General features: G+C 45.6%; 2 protein-coding genes across 5 annotated transcripts in view; both read right to left on the minus strand.

The window, feature by feature from the left end:
* Nucleotides 1-148: 148 nt before the first annotated feature.
* On the minus strand, nucleotides 149-8753 carry LOC102688742 (ras-like protein family member 10B). 2 transcript variants are annotated; one of them, XM_006640812.3, is made up of 4 exons: nucleotides 7352-8753; nucleotides 4895-5182; nucleotides 2719-2843; nucleotides 149-1253 (listed from the first exon to the last, which is right to left on the minus strand). In XM_006640812.3, exons 2-4 carry the CDS (start codon nucleotides 5171-5173, stop codon nucleotides 983-985), a joined length of 675 nt encoding a protein of 224 aa, XP_006640875.2. In that variant the 5' UTR covers nucleotides 5174-5182; nucleotides 7352-8753; the 3' UTR covers nucleotides 149-982. The 2 variants fall into 2 exon arrangements, with proteins under 2 accessions (XP_006640875.2, XP_015223337.1); XM_015367851.2 differs by having other exon boundaries at nucleotides 4895-5290; nucleotides 7352-8752.
* A 3213-nt stretch (nucleotides 8754-11966) lies between these two features.
* ap2b1 (adaptor related protein complex 2 subunit beta 1) overlaps nucleotides 11967-23477 on the minus strand; it is a 35659-nt gene continuing 24148 nt past the window's right edge. For all 3 annotated transcript variants that reach the window (XM_069184481.1, XM_069184479.1, XM_069184480.1), the window contains 4 exons: nucleotides 21445-21529; nucleotides 20502-20588; nucleotides 17496-17650; nucleotides 11967-14994 (listed from right to left, as the gene is read on the minus strand). In XM_069184481.1, the coding sequence (XP_069040582.1) occupies nucleotides 14920-14994; nucleotides 17496-17650; nucleotides 20502-20588; nucleotides 21445-21529 (402 nt within the window). In that variant the 3' untranslated portion in view covers nucleotides 11967-14919. The remainder of the gene's footprint in view (nucleotides 14995-17495; nucleotides 17651-20501; nucleotides 20589-21444; nucleotides 21530-23477) is intronic.

Below are 23477 nucleotides of genomic sequence, written 5' to 3' on the forward strand. Positions count from 1 at the left end.
GGAGTAACAGCACGTCCAGGTTAAATCGGCAGCGTACCTGTGTATACTGCCCTTCCAGAGAACGCGGCCCATTCACCCACTTCTAGTGCAGCAAAGGTGACATCTTACTGCATCAAAGACTCCCAGAAAAAGGGAAATACCATAAAAACACGAATAAAATGGATTTATTAAAGTAATTCTTGGAAGTCCCTCTCCATCGTACCGTGCTCTCAAAAGTGCATATTGCATTCTTTACAAACAAATTTTGAACTCGGGGCTGGTTATGGAGTTAGGGATGTTTTTTTTTTTTCCAAGGCAGATTTCCTTTTTTGAGATGAAAAGCAGCTGGCTATAGTTTCACGAAATTAATCACACCGTGACAGAACAGCATGCTCCACACCAACCTAATTAAGCAACCACAGGAAAGATGTAATTAACATCTCTTGTATTAGGACTGTTGCATCCAGGCCCAGTGCTTCAGACTCCTGGGGACAACATGAGCCACCCTGAAGACTCACTTCCCCCAACTGACCAAACAGGTTCAGTTCAGGGTTAAGGAAAAATACATCAATTTAATCGGGACAAACACAGGGCATATGAAGACCAGATACAGGACACCCACGGGACTAGAGCTGCCCTCTGGTGGCAGGCTGCGCTACACTGGCCGTGCCTGGAGGACAGCCCTCACCAGCTCACAGCTGACAGCGACACGCAAACAGTTATCAGAAAATAAGAGAGCTGTCCTTGCAGTTTTTACTTTGCGGTCCTCAGGGAAATCGAATCAGGTGTGTCCTCTCCTCTCCATCCAAGATCTGTTCTTGGGCTTGACAGATTACTACTCCACCACAATAATGAGCCCTTCTCATCTCCCCTCCTGCACGTCCACGCGGAGGAGCGGCCCAGGGAACAGGAACCGAAAGCCGCAGTGGAGACCTCAGCAGGCCGGGGGTCCGGGGGGCCCCGCTCCTCAGGACAGCCCCCGGCGCGGGCGGCCGCGGCGGGCTCACATGAGCGAGCAGCGCTGGCGCCGCAGGGCTCCCTGGAAGCGGATGGCGGCGTGCACGTGCTTGCAGCGGGCGCAGCCCACACGCCGCAGCGCCTCGCCGAACAGCAGCAGGACGTGCCAGTTGTACTTGGCCGAGCACTCCACGTAGCCACACTTCCAGCTCTTGCGCACCAGCGTGGAGACGTTGTGCCGGGGGATGACGCGCCCGCGCTGCAGGTCCCGCTTGTTCCCCACGATCAGGATGGGCGCCTCGGCCGTCCCCACCACCCTGCGGGCACAGAGAGCACGCGCGGCCCTGGTGAGCACCACTCGCGAGCTGGCAGGGCAGAGCCACGGGTGCAAGGCAGGCAGGCCACACCCTGGACAGGACGTCAGGCCATCACGGGGCAGAAACACGCACACCCACACCAGGACCAGGTCTCCCAGAAGCCAATTAACCCACCAGCATGCCGCTGGACAGTGAGAGGAATCTGGACCCCCCGGAGGAAATCCATGCCAGCAGAGAGAGAGGACAGACCAGCTCCGCACAAACAGCACCCAGATCCACAACTGGACCCAGGCTGCCGCAGCGCCGCTGTGCAGTCCTGCAGGAACACTAGTTTTCAAATGCAGTTTTAGATTTTATTTAAACAGTACAAAAGAGTGGTGGTACGATGCTTACATTTTCTAGTCTATTGTTGTGCTGACTGCAAGCTATCAATGCTGCAGTCATTGTTTTTTAAACGGTATCTCTCTGTTCTGCGGATTTTCATATTTCACTTTCATTAACCTGCAGGTCTCTATCAGTATGAAAGATCCCAAAAGCCCTTCACAAATTTAATGCCCCATTCTAACCAACAATACTCTTGGGCACCGATATAATATTGTTTCCATTCCTCTGTGACTGTGAAAGACAAAAATAGCAACACTAATTTAATCTTTGGGCGGAGGGAAAGCAGGCTTTAATAAACCTGCCCAGAACCCACTCTTTCTCTTCTTAGATCCCTTCTTAAGTCCTCACAGCAGGAGTTCCAGCAGAGCATAATAAACTCAGTTACTGTATTGTAGCCCTTTTCATGCAGCTATTCAGCTCATAGTTTTTGGCAGGAGCTCCAGTGACAATCTGCTACTGGGTACACAGTGTCTCTTTCTTCAATCCCTGGGAGAAGCAGACAGCCGACGAAACGTCACTGCCCTTTTCACATGAGCAGCTGGAAGCCCTCGTTAGCATTTGCCACCGTGTCAGAAGACCTCGTCAGGCTTCTCTGCGTTGACGTTTATTTTTTCGGTGAAAATTCTGACGGAAACGTTTGTCAACGACCCGTCTTTCATTTTGGTTAATCAAGACGAAATGCTCATGAAAATAATCCACAATCATTTTCACAAAGACTAAATTGCTTTGCATTTCTGTTTGAGTGAATTAAGATATTTACTTTCTGTCTGGCAGTCAGCAGGCTGGCTGTAATGGGTGGTCGAGCACTTGATTTCACTCACAAGTGCCATTAAGTTTTAAAGAACACATTTTTATTCAAAATGGAAATGCAAATATTAGAAACCTGTAAAATACGTTATCTTAAAGAAGTTGCATTTATTTAAAAACTGAAGAGATCAGACTTAGGAACACAGTGAAGATAAAGTAATGTGGTCTTTCCCTGTTGTGATGTTGAGTCGGCCCTTCACACCGAATGAGCAGTGAATCCATCGTTCTGAAAGTCTGGGGGATTGATGAAGGGGTTCTACAAGCTCACCGTTACCTTGTCTCCAGGATCTGCTGCCGGATGGCCTTGATGTACTCGAAGCTGTCGAAGCAGCAGATGTCGTACACCAGGATGTACACGTGGGCACTGCGGATCCCTCGGCAGCAGGCGTCAGTCCACTCCTGCGCAGGAGAGAGAGGCGAACGGGGTCAGGCAGGGAGACAGCAGCCCCCTGCCCGGGCCGGGCAACTGTCCCCTCCGCCTCTCGCCTCACATGAACAGCAATATCTGTAAAACATGCTGCTGGCTTCAGAGCAGAGTTTGAAGGTATGTTTGAATGCAATGTAGGGCAGAGACACAAACACACACTCACAGTTCCAGGCTGTATCTGAGTCCTTCTCTGTCCATTATTCACTCATTCCCTGTCTAAATACCATGATCTGTAGGTGGGCTCCTTTGTCCTTATTGCTTAGTTCATGGCCTTTCATTTATGATCAATCTTCCTGTCTTTTAGCATTTTAAGCCGACGCAGAGCCTTAATTAAATTCAAAAGCTCTTTGCTGTACAACTGATCTCAATTGTGTCAGCTCCACAACCGTGCACGGGCTTTTCATCGGTGGTGATTAACACGGAGAAGGGGCCACTTCATGCAATCAGTTCATTGCTCATCTCATACTGATGGCCTATTAATCAAAGCTGTTAGCATAATTGACTAACTGTGCCGGACTTTGCTACGCGACAGTGTATTTTATTAATTAACACTAGGCTCTGTGCCACCAGAAACTCATTAGCCAGCCAATAGATCATCGCAACATTCAGAGCAGAACCACAAATGGTCTGAAATCTTGTTTAAGTGGTGCAGTTAAGTAAGAGCTCCAGGTTTCCATGTATCAATGCCTCAATTAAATGTCCAGATAGTTTAGAATAATTGCCAGCAATTGTTTTAGCAATTATTTCACACGTCAGCCAAAATCAGGAATCTGGACTCTCACTTGATTCTCTCTTGTATTTTAAACACCATGTAAAACAATTGATAAAGACTTTTTTCACTTTAGAAATATTGCCCACATTAGGCAATTTCTACAACTGTCTGATGCTGAGTGACTGATTCATGCATTTATAAAATAAAGGCTCGATTTCTGCATCTCTTTTTAATCCTATGGGCTCCCTAACATCCTTCTCAGCAAATTGCAATATGTCCACATTTCTGAACCTCGGACTTCTGACTCACAGCAGAGCTTGACAGCATATCACTCCTTTACAATGTACGCAAGTCTCTACATTGATTGCCTATGAAGTTACATATTCAGTATAAGGTCATGTTACTGCTCTTAACAAACTGGCTCCATCATACAGTCCATCTCTGAACTCCTCCATGTCTACACTCCCTGCTGTAGGCTCCAGTCAGTTGAGGCTGCTCCTCTGCCACCGTACCTGCGACCATGTTTCAGACTTGTGGTGACTGAGCGCCTTCTGTCACGTCTCCACTGTTATGGAATGTCCTTCCCCAGACCGTACGAGAGACCTGTTCTGTGACTCTTCAAACCGAGACTTAACACTTGCTTTTTTGAATATACTATACTGAATATTTGATTAACATGAGAGATTGCAGCACAGCAATCTGTAAGCCATACAAATTCAATGAAACCTTTGGGTAACACAGATGCTTAAACGACATGTTCCATATGTGCTTTTATACAGTGCTACTGGTGCAAAATATTTCATGCATTTCATTAGGCATTAAGTGAATTTCACAGCTTTCATTATGCTGTTTGAGCAGCAACCACAGCCTTTTCAGGCTTTTCAGGATCTTGAAAGCAAAGTGCTGAATAATTATTGAGCTTCACACGTCTCTCTATCCTCACGGATCCTCGATAAGGCAACAAACTTGAAACATCCAGCATCTTATGTTCATCTTATGGAATTCTTCCATCCATTTTCTAACCAGTTTATTCAGTACAGGCTCATGAAGATGTTGGAGCCCATCCCTGCAAGCAATGGGCGCAAGGCAGGATACATCTGGACTGGACACCAGTCCATCACAGGGCACACAGACACACTCACAACAGGGCCAGTTTTCTCAGAAACCAGTGAACCCCCAGCTTGTCTTTGGACTGTGGGAGGAAACAGGAGGGCCCGGAGGAAACCCATGTGAACACAGGGAAAACGCACAAACTCCTGGATCACAAAGGCCGAGAGCGATGCGTGACCGCAGGTGCAGGTGCAGCCTTACCTGCAGCGTGTTGACGGGGAAGCTGGGAATGGCGGGGTAGTCCATGATCTGCAGGTCATGCACGTGCCCGTTGAGAACGGCCGCGGGCAGGTAGACGCGGCGCCCCCTGCTGGGCGCCGGGGCCTCGCTGTAGTCGTTGTAGAGGAAGCGCCGGACGATGGCCGTCTTGCCCACGCCCTGCGCCCCCAGCACGGCGATCTTGAAGGTGGCGGCCATGCCCCCGCCACTCCCCCGGGCGCCCGCGCGTCCCCCGGTCTCCCAAGCCACAGGCCAGTGCATCCGGGTGGGCTGGGTGGGCCGGGCAGCACATAGTCACAGCGGGCCCGGCGGGCGCAGGGGGCGCGGCTCACTCCCATTCATAGGCCACAGCCGCCCAGCCCCGCCCTCCTGGGCTCGCTGGGAAGAGGAAAGGGCGCCGGTCAGAGAGCGCGCCGACACAGGCCCAGGAGCAGGCCCAGAGCTCTCCTGACAGGACAGGACAGGACAGGACAGGACAGGACAGGACAGGACAGAGAGGTCTGCGCCGCCTCCAGCCACAGACTGCTTCAGTTAGAAATTAGGAACTGCTGCATTAGGGACTGAGATACAGAAAGCGGTTCTCTGTAAAAAAGAACTGGGTGTCGTATAGCTAACTACCCAGCCATGTTTTTGCTAAAATGACTCACTGGGATTTTTGGACAGCACGACCAGATTCTAAGATTAACATCCAGTAACTAAACAAACAAGATGGACCGAATGGTCTGCTCTTGTCTGCAGACTTTCCAACATTCTCATATTCCCAGATAAGTCATGGCCAGGCTATTAGTTTGCTTAACCACTTATTTGCACTACATCAACAAGAAATGTGCCGTTACAATTTTCAATATGTTCCTTGACAGAACTGTTTGAGCCAGGGCTTGTGAAACCTGAAATGGATCAAGCTGCTCTGCAGTGGGACCAGACAGCCCTCAGGGAGACAGCGAGAAGCAGATACCAGCTAAATGTGTTTCTCCTGGCCATTGTTAGCTAGCCAGGCTTTTCATATGCAGATATTAGAATAGATTAGGAGCGCTCTGTGTGTTAATGAGCAAGCTCCTCAGCGAATGAGCACCGCTGTGGAGAGCGCGAGAGATTTTCTACTTCAGCTCCGACTGCTGTGCATCATGCAAACAGATCTGCAAAATCACAGAGCAGGAGCGTTTGTGTGAAAACCTCGGCACAAAGCAGACATGGCATTTTCGTAATAATAATATAGATCATTAATAGAAAAAGATTGGGAATGTTTTCATGAAAAAAGGTATTATTCATTTTAAACACTGTTTTGAAATAATTATATTAGAATAAAAGCCTGCAGCTTTTCCATTTGTGGGGCATGAATTGTAGCACCTTGTGCTGTTTATTTTATATGTTTTTTTTTAAATTCATCTTTATCAAGGGGGCCAATACTTCTTGATCCCACTGTAGACGTGTAGCAATAGTGGCCTAATAGCCGCCGTCTCGCCTAGCAGTAAAAAAAAAAACAGTCTCACTAATAAATTAGTAGCCACAGGAGGTTGAGAGCAGCACTGGGAAATGTAGCATCAGGTAACATGAATACAGTAGCAGTAGCAGGTGCACAATGTGCTGTATTGGAAGCAGTGCCTATACTGATCGGGGGAGCTGTCCAGAGTGTTAATAATACAGCTCTCGGAGCTTTACTTTTGTTAATTTGCAGCGTGCAGCCGGGGTATCGGTATGCTGTCGACTGCATGATGAAGATGCGGCTCAGAGCCCCGTGTTTCACTGGGGGGGACCCCGAACCGTTTGGGTGATGAAGTCGTGAACAGCCGCCGCAGCGCAAGTCTTAACGGGTACAACATTTGTGAAGGAGAAGCGTTCACGCTTAAATTTTCCCCTTTTTATAACAATAACGATCACAATAATGCACCTAATATCGCCGTCCTTTCCGCTGAAAATGCGGGGAGAAACGGCATCCAGCGGCGTTTCTGGTCCAGCACTTTCAGGTCAAGGTCCTGCCCAGAACTCCAGGAGCCCAGATATCTTCGGATTTCCCAGCCAATTGTAGCGCTGCTTTCTTAAGTATTTCTAACCGTTTTTTGTTTCAAAGTCAGCTAAATGAAATAAAACACTTTAAACAGACTTTGCTTGACATGCGATGCAGTGCATCGCACTTAGCTTTTGTACGCAGGCAAACTTAACGCGATAGGATCTTTACTCGGCTTTGTAGTTGAAACGCATGTACCTGCCTCGAAAGCTGTTTTCATTTATATTATATTATATTTCATAACGTTACTAGAGATTTCGTCAGGCATCTGTTATTCACCGATCTCAAACGCCGCTAAATTAATAACCCCATCTTACTTACTGTTCATTTGAAACGCAAAGCCAGTATTCCGGCTTCCTCGAGAGAGAGAGATATTAATTAAGCAATTTTACGCTCGTCACATATTAGAAACACTTCTCTTTGCTCCTTCTTACCTGATAGTGCAGGCGAGGGCGGACCGAGATCACAGTCCTGCAGTGCCCACGGAGGTCTGCTGGTGCACCTGTGCAGCAGGGTGGCGGACAGGGAGATAGACCCTTTGAAGTTTTCAGCTCTCCAGCTCGGCAGCGGTGTCTCCCGGCGAGCTGCGTTCCTCACGCCGGTGCTGCTTTCGCAGGTGTCTGCGGCGAGGGACGCGAGCGTGAAGACATCGTCTTTCTGCTGAGCAGAAACGCTCACACGACTGGGTCAAAACGCCCGCCTGGTACCAGCGCTAAACAAAATCAGTATGCGCGCATCGCCCAGTCTAGAAGGATCCTACTAATTATTCAAGGCGGCGCGAAATAGTATTGTCTTCCAAAAATGCCAGGCACGCACTTGAGAAGACTCTCCCGATGCCCGAGGTTTAGACAACAGGCTATTCCGCTACCACAGCGTCTTTTATCTTTGTCACATTCTGATGCAATCCCCGCTCCCCGTTGAAGGTATTAGTAACTGAACTGCTTGTTGTAATCGTGGGTTATCAATTTACTGGCGAGCCGTGTTGCAATGTGCAATGCAAGCGCACTACAAAAGAAAGACCGTTCACTCACGGTGGGAGATAACGAGGAGGATTTGGGTCTATTTATCGGGTTTCTTCACTAGAGGGGACAACTGAAGGGATCAGAAATCTAGGGGCCGCGCTGCCTGTGAAGGCGGGAGATGCGCATTCCTGTAATAACATCGCTGTTGCAATGCCTGCATACAGCCGCCTCGTTAATTCACACCCAGGACGTCTGGTCCCGCCGGCGGGACAGCACAGGTCCCCGTGCTCCTTGTGCAACAGTGGCTCGTGACAGTGGTGCCGTGGTCACTCTTACTACTAGTACCTCTTACTGACATTAAAACTAGTGACTCAGTGCTGAAAAGCCCACAGGACTTAAGCATAAACAACACGTACTTGTACCTGTGCACCAGTAAGTCTACAGCACAAAACAATCTGCCTCAGAAGGAATGTTTCTCACAGAATCTTCTTGCAAAAAGAGGTGTGATATTACTGCCTTGACTTTGTCATACAACTAAGACAGGCAACAGAAAACCGCATGCCCTCAACCCTTTACTGAAAATTATTCCAAAACCCGAATTGCTCCTGCTGTGCAAACTGGAAATTGACATGTGAGCCAGGCCATTCTGTTACAGCGAGCTTCAGAGTCAAATAGCTAGATATTTCACACCCTGACAAAAGGCAGGCAATGCCCATCTTTGTGCTGCCTTCGGGGGATGAGATAAGATTTTGGGAAAGAAAAACAGTCTCCTCCAGAGTGCATCTTCCATCTTGAGAGAGCAAATGAATCCTGCAGAATGCAACACAGCGCTTGTCTTTAATAGCCATAGAAGCACAGCACACACCACTGCCAAGGGGCAGGACCGCAGCTGTAACTTAGCAACCTTGCATCCGTATTCCTTTGTTGCCTAGCGACCACGTGCTATTGTCCACACTTAACTCCAAAGTCTCATCACATTAACGGTCCTTTAACTTTGCCATCAACATGCACAAACAGGGTCCAAAAAAAGGGATCAGATGAGCCTCCACAACAATTTAAAAGCCCATCCTACACCATCTGAGAAGGAGCAGGTGGAAGACTTCCAGAATCAAATGTTCACTCCAGCACCATTGTTGCATGTCTTGGGTCTAACACAAACACCACAGTGTGCATAACCTGCCCATCAGAGACTCTCCACAGAAGCAGCCCTTTGACATCATGTGAAACCTGTATGCAAATACTGATGACGTTTCTTTGTAAGAGAAGACAGAGCTTCATTCAGGTGATGTCTGCCTGAGGAGGCACCAAGTGCCACGCCTTAATCCAGGGAAAAGCGAAATGCTAACCACTGCTCCACCGTGCTGCCCTGTAGCAATACATGTTTAGTATCTTCACAAGCGACCAGCTTACACCTGACATCACAATGAGTAAGCTGCAAATAGTCACGAGTCACCTGGGGGCTGAAGAGCATGGTAGTGGCAATTATAAGCAGAAGCAAAGGTTAATGTTAGCACTATGGCCCAATTGCACTTTGACAGACGAGCAGATGGGAACATTATCATCCTCCATGCAAACACCTCTCCCTCTCTGTTCTCCCCTCTGTAGTCTACTCACTACGCCTGTTGACTTTCCAGTGAGGACAAGGACTGCGCCTGCTGCCAGAGTCTGCACGTCAGTGCCACAGTCATGCTTTGATTTCAGGGTTGGCTGTGAGGAGCAACTATAAATAAAAGCAACAATTGTTCCTCTTATTACAGAGGTAGAAAATACAGATTTTCACCCCCGTTTTCGGTAAGCGCTTTATCTTTTTGGGATGGTGGTTAAGGGGAGCCCAACCTGGTAGGCACAGGGCAGGGACTACACCCTGGACTGGACGTTAGGATGTCACAGGACACACACACACACGCACACTCAGGCACCTAAGCTATTACGCTAATTACCCTGGACACCATGTCTTTAGACAGTGGGAGGAAACTGGAGCACCCGAGCAAAGTTTTACGCAATACGCCAAAAAAACAAAACAGGATACTTCTCAATCTTATGAGATTTCTTGGATTCACAAATCAGACCAGACCGCCTGCTGTTCCACATGACTAAGTAGGAGCCTGTAATAAATGGAATCTGCAGCACCAATCACACTATAATTAAGGAATATTTGGTAATGATGTCACAACAGGAGGATGTTTTTCTCAGGGAAAAGGCTGTGTTAATGTAGCCCTATCCTAGAACATAAACACCCATCTGTGAGCAGAGCTATGTGGACACCCTCTGACTGGGAACACCAGCCACCTTCAGGGGCCATGGTGGGTCAGATCTACTGGAGTGCAAAAATATCACACCACACAAGAACACCACATTTCTCCACCTCCCGATGTCCAGATCAGTTTGTCCACTGTGGGATTATAAAGGAGACTTACTACTTTCCAATCTTTAAAACAAAGAGAATTTTTGCAAGGAAAGAACAGGGTGTCCAGCTCATCGAGCTTGGTAATAACCGACTGACCATCCCGTCATTTCTTGAAAGAAGTCATTGGCTTCAACCAAAACTTTCTGGGTAGAGATGTACCTCCTGGTCTTTGTATCATACCACAGACAAAAGTCTAGAACAGAACACTCATTTTTAAAGTTAATTGTTTCAAGACAACATTTAAAGGATGAACTGAAGAATAAGATCTTATCGTGTGCATGTAGTTTAACTGTAAAATTAAAGCTTCTTTAATCAATTTGGCCACAGTGGGAAAGATGCATCTGCTCATCATGTGGAAAAATCAAGGCGGAAAGGAGACGACTTGCATTTCCTGCAATATATAAATTTGCAAGTCCTGAATCTCAACGGTAGCTTTAAAAAGATGTAGAACATGTTACACTGGCGCACACTTTTGTTCTGAATTGGTGCAAAGGATAAAATGAACAAGTTAGCAGAACTCCTTTGGAGTAAAAGGCTGTGTTTTACTAAAGTATTTTGTCCATGATCAAAAAAATACAGAGGTGAGGATTTCATCTGGGAGATTGCATATGCTGTGAGAGGCAATCCTTTGCTTGGAACAGCTCTGATGGAAAGTCCAGATCTCACCCTATTGGCTATGTAGGCCAAAGCGATAACTGCTACTCTCAAGTGTTAGAGAAGGCAATGTGTCACAAGGAAGATACTCCCTTCCTATAGCACTCCTTTCAGACCTTACCTGCCATCTGGCCAGCAGGTACAGGTAGGCTGGACAGAACCCATCCTGGTAGTTCAACTGGTGCTTGCAAGGGATCTGAGATGTGAGAACCAGGAAAAGACTTCACTCAGTCCGGGGTCCAGGTGTCTGAGGTTCGAGCCTGGGTTGTGTCATTAGCCAGCTGTTACCTAAACAGGCAAGGTTGGGATTAGTCGAACATGCTTTCACATTGAAGAAAGATATGAGACGTGAAAAAAAGGGTTAACCGATTTCTTTCTACACAAAGACTTCTTTTGGTACAAAACATTCCATGATTGAGCACTTTTGAGTTATGGTAGGGATGGGGAGTTAACTGATAAGAGATTCCCTAACTATGGGAAGATGAGACCAGCCATTCAAAGTCTTCAAGGTCTTGAGAATGTCCAAACACAGGCGACCTCCCCCCAGTACCATGGTAACAATTTGCGTCAGAAATGGCTGAAGTTTGTTATATAAACTGGAGCTCTGCACCTATAAACTTCAAACAATTCTGAATGTACTGTTCCTTGCATGCAATAAAACTCACTTGATCAGCTCATCTTGGGGTCCAGAACTTATTTGTTCCAACAACGACAAAGTTGTGAAGCTCCTGACCTGCCTGACATCAAGAGGCTCGTCCAATCAGTGCCTCCCTGCTTTGTCACATGATGAGTGACAGGTGGGCGTGTCAGTGGAGCATTGCTGCTGGTGCTCATCTCCTTGCACGGTGTCATAGCTGCAGAACTGATTCTTAGAAAACCAAAGTGACTGGGTATAAATATAAACAATACAATCTCTCATATGTAATCACTCAATCAGGAAGTCAAACGACTCTTCATCTCACGTACAGCCATTAAAGTCAAAGTTCTCAACACAGCCGCTCTGAAAAAACACACAGGCACAGGCAGTTTCCTATAGACAGGACAGTTTATTGAAAATGTCGATATAGTTACACATTGGTCATGGTTATAAAACAACGTCAAAAAAGGTATAGGCAGCAGGTATAAGACAAGATGAGAATGAGGCAAACCAGGAGATCAAGTAACACGCAAGAGCAGATGGGAAGAGATCAGAGCCTCTGTCATGTCTGTGTGTGACTTCAAGGTAATGCATCTGTTCACAGCTCACCCATGACCTCTGTCAGGTTCCACACCACAGTACAACACTGGCCGGAGAACCCCATCTGGACAGAAACAGTGTCCATACTCGGTGTCTTCAGTACTCTGCAACCACCCAGGCAGGGCAGCTGTGAGCCAGGATGAATACTTAAATGAGTTTAAGAAGAACTGACCTAAAGCAAGACTGACCAGATTTATTAGCTTTAAAATATTCTAAAAATCTAAAATCATAAAAAGGCATGTTTCCTTATGTTGGTAATCTGATCCCGAACACGGTGCACTAAACTGTTTTGAATATCTGCTGGACGTAATGAAATTACATCCTGGGTTTTTGTCATGCCCAGCAGAGTCAAAACATTTTTGATTCCAACCTGGGAAAGAAAGGAAGATAAAACCAGAACTCTCTCTTTTGTGATGGGCTGTACACTTGAATACAGAAGTTAGGAATTCTATAAACGCAAAGCTCCGAACTGTTTAAAAGGGTTCACGGGGGAACGACCTTGTGTTGAGGGTCAGCCTGATCCTTTCCCAGCCAGCTGCGTTAGTTGAACCCCTGGACTTATAGCACGGAAATAAAAGTTTTAACAAAAATCTAAGCTAGGCTCACAGGAGCATGTTCACATGCAGGCTTACAGGCACATAGATAACAATGGCAGAAAGACAGGAAGAGTTAGGTCACACGTTACAATCTGTACCTTATGTGTTCATTTTTTATTACGCTTAAGTCTGACATCTGTATACTTCACTACGTCCATCAAGCAAATTTTTTTCATTATTTTCATAAGTGTATTTTTAAATTATATAGATCACGTTCACGTTGGAGGACTTGGTACAAGGCCACTGAAATCTCATGCTACTTTGAAGCCCAGATCTAGAATAACAAACACTACTGGTGAACATATGCACACAACCTGCCCACAGACCCTTTGGGGACCTTTCTCTGAAGTGCTCCCGACTCAGCAAAGAGACCCAAGTTGCTTAACACATCTGTTTCAATACCCTGGACCTTGATCTACAACATTTCCTTATGCTTTAAGCACAGAAAACAACACGCCATTGAATTGCATTCTGGATATCTACCATTGAATGGACAAAGTATGATACTGCTGAAGAAAAAGGGTGAACGCAGAAGGAAGCATAAAACCAGCACTTGACACTTGGCAACTCGCTAGAGTACAATCGAACAGTAATATGTTGGCAGGATACTGAATATTTCCACTCAAAACATCATTGGTGCGTTTGACAGCAAGGCCAGGAAGGACAACGCCTCTGGCGTTCTGTTTGGACAAGTCCTTAGTGATGATGAAAGACTTGATTTAACTATGGCAAGACTCTGAGCCAAAGTTTTACATTTGCAATTGCAACTGAGAAAACTGAGAGGGGGAACCCAGCAGACGGAGAGAGAACCAGATAAACTCTTTCCTGCTATTAACACGAGACAGTGAGCCAAGATCCACTCATCCCTGGAGAAGCTGTATTTGGATCCCACTCGGATCAGAGCCGGAACGAATCTGGAGATTTTCACCTAATCACACCCCACCACCCCAAACGAAGCCAGGATCACAAAAGAAACAGCGCCAATCGGGACCTTTTCCAGGAATTAATTCTTGAAACAAACAACGGGAGAGGAAATGGAGGCAGATGAGAACGGAGATGAGACTGTCCTCTCAGCTTTCAGCTGTATGGGCAATAGGCACATGACCGCACAGCAGGTAGGCAGAGGACTCTAGTATTCAATGCCGTTTTCTGTTAATTAAATGTGTGACCAGCTCTCTTACGAGCGCTTGCTTTATGCAACCTGTTGTAAAACTGGCAACCAGATATTATTTGCAAAAGATTTACAGTACTGGAATGCTACACTGGCAGTAGAGTATACGCCTAGCAATACACAATGAAGTTCAAGCTGAGCTAATAGTGCTACTTCCTCACCGGCCTCGTTGAGGGGCCAGGACTGTGATCAAAGGGGCGAGAACTTCAGCACCAGAATCACCGAATGCTCCACATCTACCCCTGACACGACAGAGCTGGGAGGGAAGCTGGCACAGTCGCCTGAATGCTACTGCAGAGGCAATATGAGGAAGGATGGGAAGGACAAGCGAATGGCAGCAGGCCAGGAGCAGGGCAATGGATCTGTATGTACAAGCCAGTGGAAATTATTAAGAAAAGGAAAAAATAAAATCCCCCAAAAAGACACATAGAATAAAAGATGACACATACCTGCATAATCACAAAACAGCTACTTTAAACAGTGGTATACACAGTGGTTAAGAACACTAGTAAGAATAAGAGAGTGGTTCATATCACCCCTGTCTTTCTGCGGTTTCACTCCTGACTCGCAACAAAATGCACTCATTTGCATCTGCTAATTCCCCACCCTGACACATAAGAGCCACTGGCACCTCAGAGCCCAGACCAGCGCAGCTCTTCCCTTTCAATGTCTCTGGGTGTGCGCTGGGGGGCTAATATTTACCGATTACCTGAATTATTGTAAGTGTCAGAGCGAAACCTGGCAAAACAGAAAGACAGAAGAAAAGAAAAAATGGACGGCTGAATGGAGGATATCAACTACTCCTGCATGGGCAACGCTCTTCCAATCACAGTTCACAGTGCACGTCTGTTCTTAACTTTCAGTGCCTTGTGATGAAGGAAACAGAAGTAGAACATATAAAAAAAAAGATGAGAGAAACGAGTTTGTTCACGGTCTCCACACCCCCCTCCTTCGGCAGGTGGGCTCTGGCAGGCTCTAGTTCTTCAGGACGGAGTCGTACACCTGGTAGACGTACTGGGAGACCTCAGGAGCGCGGCACTTCAGGGACAGCTGGGACACAGAGAGACAGGAGCGTGAGCACCAGCGGCACCGACCTGTCAACGCGGAGGAAACGCGCACTGCGAAACAGCAGCCTGGCCTGCGGCGGGGGGGCCGCACACGCAGCCACAAAACACACTGCAAACACAAGACTCTCAGGCTCGGAGGTCAGAGGTCAGAGGTCAGAGGTCAGACGGCACAGAGCAAAACCCCGCGGTTAGCAGCCGCCTCATGTCAGTTCATCTCTTTTGCTCTGTAACTTATTGCAGGCGGCGGGCTTTCCAGTCACCCTTGACTGAGAACAGCAGGAATCACGGCAAAAAAACCAAAAAAAGGTACAGCATGAGTTACTGGTTCCACAACTGTATGAGCATGAAAGCAGCTGCCGTAATTTCCACAGGTAAACAGGGACAAGCTACGGGGCTGATGGGGACACAGAATAAAAATCTGTAGGTAGAAGAGCAATAATTATTCAGTGAAAACTAAACTTCAGGTTTCCCCCCGTGTTCTCCTCTAAGGCTCTAAAGGTCTCAGCACAATAAGTGCAGAATTCTGCTTCCTATTAAAAATCAATTAGGGTTTAACTGACAGGAGCACCAGTCAGGACAGGCATGATTACCACTGGGGGACTCAAGGTAATGAGGCACCAAAGCAATTAAAGAGCAGATGCACATTAAATAATTTGGAAGGGGAGGTCTCAATCAGCAGATTTGCATATTCAGACAATTACAGCTTCAGAAGTTGAGGTTTATTAGTAAACTCCAGTAAAACGCTTCTCATTGTTGTACTGCTTAAGCTTAGAATGTCTCTTTCAGAGCTGTGCACTCAAGAGATGCATTCAAGGAAAGGAATACAGCAGAATTTTATTTAAAATTTTTCAGTTCTGGGATGTGGGGACATACAGTAGTGCTTGGCAGTATTGATAGGTCAACCTAGAGAGTAAAAACATGCTTAGGTACTAGAGACAAAATTCGCAATTGATCTTCGAGTGGGATATGGATCATTCATTTCAGTGATCTGAAATACATGCGATACGCCAGGGCATTTTCAGTGGAGGGCACTACAGATGTTTTCAGCACATTGTGCAATCATCACTCGCTGTACCAAAATGGGGGAGGCTGATCATCTTCCACAGGATGTTTAACAATGAAGCCAGTTTAACAATACTACAAACCATTTTAGTGTAGAAAAATCCTTAACTTTCACAAGGCACAAACGCAGGGAGAGCTGTCAAGAGACATTTTGAGAAAAGCAAATGAAATGCGTTTGTACAGCTGCCTACTGCTGTGGTAGCAGACAGGACAGCAGCCTGTCGAAAGTGATTATTATGTAACCGAGGGGCCAGAATTGGCTGGGATAAAGCGTACTGGAGGCGCTGAAAATAAAAAAAATCATGTTTCTAGGGACAATTACTTAAAACCACTGGATCAGAATAAAAGGATGGCTTGGGTAATTCACTTTGCTCCAGAATGCCATGCATTCCATTTTCACATTACCTTCTGCTGAGGTCAACCAAGAATTATACAGCTGTGAGGAGGCCTTAAAACAGTCCTATCCCCCCAAAAAAGTATCCTAATGCTGAAGGTAATGTAGGGTGATGATTCTTCTCTCACAAATCAGTTCGAACTATTTTTAGGACCTCTTCCACAGCAGTTTTTGGAACACCTCGCTTGTAGACTGTGTCCCATTCTGAAGCTTCTCTTGTCGCTCAGCCCTTCCTGCTTCCCCACAGGAGACCGCGACCTGAACTCTCGGAGTCCGCCCATTTAGCAAAGCAACAAGAGGAGCTGCTGCTGTGGAGGCGCGAACGTGATTAATGGCACTGCCTGCCTGCTGCCGAAAAGCAAGAAAAGGATTTGGCACTTGAAAACAACAAAAAAAAAATCCATTCGTTTTTCTCGAATTTTTTTCTTATTGATCCCATAGCGATCTTAATATCCTGTCATCATATAAGAGCAAAACATGGCATAGGTTTCTTAAAGTCCAATATCAGGCATTCTCCCTTATAAAGTACATTTCATTAACTCTTTGCATCAGAACCTTTTGACAGAAAACTGCAGACAAGCCCCTAGTTTAAAGAAATAACCTGTTTCAGGTTGGCTGTGATTTTACTGAGTTACATTTCACTGCCGACCAGTCAGGCATTAAATGCAATTTTCCGGTCTTCTGAGCCAGTGGGTAAGTAAGTGACTTTTAGACCTCATCTAAAGACAGACTGGCCTCTCATTATGTCAGAATTACCCTTCTGAAAGCAAGATTTGTCAATGGCACGTAGGGTCTAAGATAGCAAATGGGAAAGTGGGATATAAATAATATTTAACTTCGTCTCAGGAGGCTGTAAGATCTTTGGCTAGCTGGGAGGATGGCCTTTCATGTGGCAGGACTGAAACAATCCATTTGCTTTGGGCTAAACCTGTTTCAAGGCCTTGAATTCTGCGCTATTGTGGGGAAACAGTGATCCCAGCAGATGTGTGCGGGACAAGAAGGGAGGGCGGGGGGGCATCAGAACTTACTGTGTAATTGGGGTTCCCAGGCTGGATGCGGAGCTCTGCCAGGATCCAGATCCCATTGGTGAGCTTCAGAGACTGGTAGAGCATGTCCTGCCCTTCCACATTCCTCTTGGCAATGGTGTAAATATTGTTATTCTGCAGCTTTCCAGAGACGGCGTCTGCAAGAAGAGATCGTTACAGTTGAATACATACCTTTGGGCCAGAGCACACGGACTTCTGCTGCATCACTGCTGGTAACAGGGCTGAAGTTGCATAGATGAATAATACCTTCTTGAGCCCCGACTTTCTGAGCCCTGGGACTGTGGCTCTTCTCCCCAAAGAGACTCATTTTGGATTGAATTTTTGCAGAAAAAAGCAGAGTAATTTAACCATCCTGATAATACTTTATAGACAAACGGAGCAGGGACATTTCTGTACAGGTGTGTGCAGGCACGCAATCTACTGGTGAGGCTTCAGACAGTCAAAACATGTTAAAATGGTCTACTGGTTTTCTAGCAAGCCTTCAATCAAACATGTGGGTTAGTGGAAAAAGACTGTAAGCCTAAAAAAACTCACTGCTGAAGTCTGTCCCAGACTAAAACAAAGGACCAAAACACCCATTTTCCATGCATGCTGCTCTGACTTTAAAATAAATTGGCTTTAGCCTGATGAATACAAACGAGTTACGGCAAAGGACAGCTAAGGCAATGAGAATCGCTGGGCCAGTTTGTATGCTGATGAAGAGAGCCGTGTGAGAGCAAAACAAGATGCTTCATCTGAGCAAAAGCAAGCAATTCCAGATTTCAGAAGCCTGAAAAGAATTAGGATATTATCTCACTCCCTTAATGTGGTAATTGGTTTAACGAAATGGAGGGGACAGCAGATTTGTACTTTCATAGCAAAAATGACAGTCTACATTTTCAGGGTCTTTGCTGGGTGACCATCCTGTTATGCTGGCAAATGCAGCTCATTTAAATCTCAGGCTGGCATTGCCCAGGCAGACTCACCAAGGAATTCGACAAGGACAGCTGGGCAGGGCCTCAAGGGTGGCATAAGCCCTTCAAGTAAAAGCAGTCTCTTTACACACACAGCCTGAGCTGCTGTAGCGAGGATATCAGGGAAACATTAACTGGTATCAAGATTAACACTTTCCCCCTTTTTTGTTTTGTTCTGTAGCTCGAAAGAGCCTCTTCAGTGGTGATGATGTAGAGAACAGAAAGGCTTCAGATGTTAACAAGGTAATTGTTGCTTTTTTTAAACATGACATTTTGTGCAAATGCCTGGCTTTTTTATACTTATATATTTTTATTTAAAAAACAGATTTGCCCATTTTGCATTTGGTTTTACAACAGTGAAAAGCAACATATTTATGTTTAATCAAGCAGGTGTAACACACACATATAAGAGTAGAACAGATTGCATTTAAGCTGCATCACAAAAACAACTGAACAACTGAAAATAAACTAAGAAAATAGTATGCATTTCATTTTCTTTGCTTTTTCCCAACACACAACTCCTACCCTGGCTCATTCAACGCAACAATCCAACAACAGAAACATCAGTATCAGTCCCTGCTCTCTCCGAGATTTCATGGCTGACATCAGAGTCAAGACAGTTCCACGGTTTGACGCCCGCTGAAACCACGACTTCATCCTCACTTCAAATTACAGAGCATTAACTTAACCGGTGTGTGTGGGGAGGATCAATGCCATGGTGGATCAAACGCTTATCAAAGCAATACGAAATAAAGCAGTTTGATGAAGCAAACAGGCTTTGTCCCACAGTGACACCGCATGAGCAGACCACAAAGCACGGAACAGGAGGAGTCCAAAACCGGCAGCGAGAGTCTGCTAAAGCTGCTGTCTTAGCTACTGCTCCTGCATGGGAGCACTGCCAGTTCACAACACCCGGGTGTGCAGTCACAGTCCATGTAAATAAAGTTTCTGTGAACCTGACCTTAGCAAAGAAAGCCATAGGAACAATGAGTTACACTATCTTTGACGTCTTCAAACACCCTCACAATTCAAAAGAATTGCTTTTTTCCCAGACCCCTTACTCCTTAGGCAAGGAAGCTCTCTATGAGGTTTTTGTCATTCTCAAGAACCCTTCAAATCCTCTTCTTAAGGCAATCAGAGACCTAGAATTTGCTGGCAGTTTTACACCTCAAAACCTCCAAATACCACGGCTTTGTTTCCCTAGCGTACAAGTTCAACTTCCGTACTCATTTTATTTCACGCTGAAATTCTATTCAATTCAGACTGTGCATCGCTATGGAATTAAGGGAGCTTATATAAATTTTACAAGTACTATCATGAATGTGAGAAGGGTCTGAAAAAAAGGTTTTCATGGGATCTGGCTCTGGGCACTAAATTTAGATCTAAGGTAAGGAAAAACAAACAAACAAACAGCTGGCCTAATTAAACCGGGCCCGCAGAGCAGCACCTGCTCAGCTCGTGCTCCTGGGCTTGGCGGGCCTGAGGTCAGAACGCCCCAATTCATGCTGCTCCATCTGTTATGGAACAGCAATATCTTCTTGCACAATTAATCCAGAAGCCGTCCCTGCTTGAGGTTTTAAAAACGCGGTCCAACAAACCTTCTACTTAGATGCTGTAAATGAGTGTGAGATGAAATGAATGTGTTTATATCCCTAACAATAATATTGAATAATCAAAAATGTATCGTAGCTAAGCTTTCTGGTCATATGACTAGAGGCGATTTAGCACTTTAGCTTAAAAACAGGCCTTTCGCAACTTCTTTTTCAGGTCCTTCAGGCTTTCAGATCTGTGGCAATCAAGCCCAGCATCCTGTGAGACCACATGCTCAGTGCAGTGCCTGAATTACACAAAAAAGGTGATTCCCAGGGGGCTCCTGGGGAGATATTCGGGTCACTGAATCACTCATATGTCGCTCAAATGTCCTTAGTCACAGCTGTTTCTAAGACACTGTGGTCTGCAAGTTCCTGACAAAAACTTCTAGAGGTGTGGATCTAAATCAGTCGTAACGTAAAATATTGACTCCTCCCCTCCTTACCTGCACTTAAGTGGCAGTCTTTGATCTGGTACTGAAGTTCATTTTCATTAGGAATGTCCTTCCAGGTTGCCAGGAAGACTTGGCGCTCTGTGGGTCAAAAGAGTCACAAGAAGCAAAGAAAGGTCAGACATGAGGAGCCCTGCTTGAAGATTTGATTAAGTTACTTACTGATCTGTGGATCAGGCTCAGCTGTTACTCCAAAGATGCCAGTGAGCCCACTGTTTTTTGGGGGGGTTTCAAAAAGAGGCAGCCAGATATATGGAAGCACTTGGAATATTATGAAGCCCCTAAAGACCTCCTTTAAAATCATTTGAGGTTTTTTAATGAGAAAGTTGTCGTACAACGAAATTGTCCTATGCTCGCTGGACAATGAGCAATCACACCATACTCACTGCTAACACCACCAATCCTGCCAATCAATCGGCTACTGTGACAACATTGTATGGGGGATAATCAGTGCCACCTGTCAGACTGTAACTTCCTCCATTATTTAAAACCCATCTTTGCCTCCTCTGGTGCTTAGTGTTCCACTCTGTGTGCTTGTCTTAGCATCCTCAAGTCTCTCGCCTTCTGTGTCTCGACTGTGCTCAGTTTCACTTTGTTCTCCCAGATTGCCACTGAACTGTGCCTTACTGTTGTTTCTGGTTTCGACCCTGGCGTGCTGTTTCAACTTTTGTTGCTGTGTGTCTTTGAGAGTGGGATAACAATTCTGCCTCTCTGCTTGTTTACTGAACCAGCACCTGAATCCAATCTCCAGACTCAAACTGCTTCACTGTTATTGTATTACAAAAGCATTCTCTAAAGACACCAGGCTTTGTGCGCCCCAGGAAGCATTCAGTGAATCCAGCTAGAGGAGGCTCTCCGATGCACAATGCACAGATCGACAATCACAACAAGGTGGAACGCCATGAGCATTTTGACCTGTCGGCCCCCTGACACCTACCCATCTTGCCATCCTCCACAAAGAAGATGTTGAGAGGAATGAGACAGCTGAAGTAGAAGACATCAATGTTGTTTTTCACTGCCACCTGTCAGGAGAAGACAAGACAGTGCTGATTGGCAGTGTGTCGCACGGACTGGGGTAGCTCACCTGTAATCTCAAGGGAACCACACATAAATACAGTATGGAACCTTAAACTCCTGAACCTTCGCTTTTTCCTCTGAAACAAGAGAAAGAAGTTCTCCCCCACGCGCTCTACCGCGAGCTAGATCCACCATTAACAGGCCTCTCGCGATCCAGGAGAGCAAGCACTGGGAGTGGGCATGCCATACAGAGCATGTACTCCACAGTTCCAAACTCACAACTGCCAGGACTGGGCTTTTTAAGCCTCCGCGACTTGTGAGCTGTGACAGGCGTCGGCAGCAGTGCGAAGAAGGGTTAGGGGTATGAGTTCTGCCCGATTCAATCTGATTTCTGCCGGCAAATGTTTTATTTCCCCTGCATCTGGGGTTAAGACCAAAAAACAGTCATCAGACAGGCTGACGCTGAAGAAAACAACTGCACGCACAGTTGTCAGGAGGCAAACGCTGGTGATGGCACACTGCCTGCCTTGCGGATTCGAAAACAGGCTGTATTTCTGAGATTTATTAAGATTTTTTACAAAGTAGAGCAATAAAGCAGAGATGATGTTTTCGGAGCATGTGTTTTAGATGAGAACGTTTAGATACCCCCGTCGGTATTTTCTCTCTGTGAATCAGCATGGGGCAAAGATGTTGGGATTCATTTTCTTGCGAGTTCTGCAATTGATAGCTGCGTCTCCGTTACAAGTCTCCGCCACTCCCAGAAGGGAGCGAAGACAGTACATTTGAACTGTATATTTTTCTCAACAATACTTTCCACCTTATTGAGAGTGTTGTGTTTCAATCATAAATGAACTCTAACTGGTGATCTCTTCAATGTGTACATAAATTTGCATTTTTATTAAAGCTTTTCTCTTTTCAGATAGTGTCAATGAAGCAAGCACATTCAATTTCCCCAGATGGAAGTGCAGCAACACAGTATTTCTTCAGTATGCTGTTATACTGAGAGGCTGAAGTGCAGCAAAATGTGTCAAAATACATTTCATTATTCAGTGTCCTCCAATAGTACTGGGATTGTGAAATCCAAGTGGCTATTTTTGCGGTTTACTCAAGCAGTTTGGATTTAAGGTTGAATGTTGTACCATTTTGGAATTATAGCATTTTGTGTTCCAACTTCCCAAAATAATTAAACTAAATACGGAAAAAACTGCCCAGAAATCAGCATCCCTAACCATAACGAACAAGAACCCCCAGCATGGGTCAAAGACTCTTCTTGAACATTGGATTTCCTAAAGGAAACCGCTCGGGCAAAGGAATAAAGTGACAAAATATGCTAAAAGCAACAAATAAAAGTAACAAATTCGCTTAAGAAGAAGAGAATAAATAAGCTTTAAAATCTGCCATGATGCAAAACTGCAAAAACAACCACCTAAAAGATGGAAAAATGTGCACTCGAAATTAGAGTATCTCTTCTTGACCTCATCTGTGCCTCCTTATATGAAAAGCCTATCAGCATTTTATCTTTAATCACTGTTTGCAGTTGTCTGCAAACATTGAATTAAGTAGGTCTGCAAAGAGCCAGTACTCATGACCCCAATGCAATCAGAAAAAAAAACTGATAACAGTCAGCTTTTAAGCAGTGTCCACCTCTCTTTAAACAAACTAAGCTGACTGCCAAAACCGTAAACATGATCCTGAAATTTTCCTGAAACTGAAAAGTTGAAAGCACCTTTGTGCAACAATTCACCCTGAAATAAAGATAATACAGTCATCTTTTAAAATACTTTTTCTTTCAGAGGCTGAGATTTTATGGGCAAAAATCATTTCTCTGCCCTCCTCAATAGGTTTAACACCGGCTGTCAAACTTTCCATCATGTGGGGCTTCTCCAGCCTGTTGCCAGGTGTTGTTTGCTCTAGGAGAGGTGGCTGTGTGACAGTGCAGGCCTTCATTCACAA

The sequence above is a fragment of the Lepisosteus oculatus genome, chromosome 26, assembly GCF_040954835.1.
Source record: "Lepisosteus oculatus isolate fLepOcu1 chromosome 26, fLepOcu1.hap2, whole genome shotgun sequence".
Lineage (NCBI taxonomy): Eukaryota > Metazoa > Chordata > Actinopteri > Semionotiformes > Lepisosteidae > Lepisosteus > Lepisosteus oculatus.

Excerpts from the sequence above, each read along its gene's own strand:
- LOC102688742 (XM_006640812.3), bottom strand. The coding sequence starts at position 5,173 with ATGCACTGGCCTGTGGCTTGGGAGACCGGGGGACGCGCGGGCGCCCGG. Across the intron at positions 2,844-4,894 it reads TCCCCGTCAACACGCTGCAG|GAGTGGACTGACGCCTGCTG; the intron begins GTAAGGCTGCAC and ends TCTCCTGCGCAG. Across the intron at positions 1,254-2,718 it reads CAGCAGATCCTGGAGACAAG|GGTGGTGGGGACGGCCGAGG; the intron begins GTAACGGTGAGC and ends CTGTGCCCGCAG.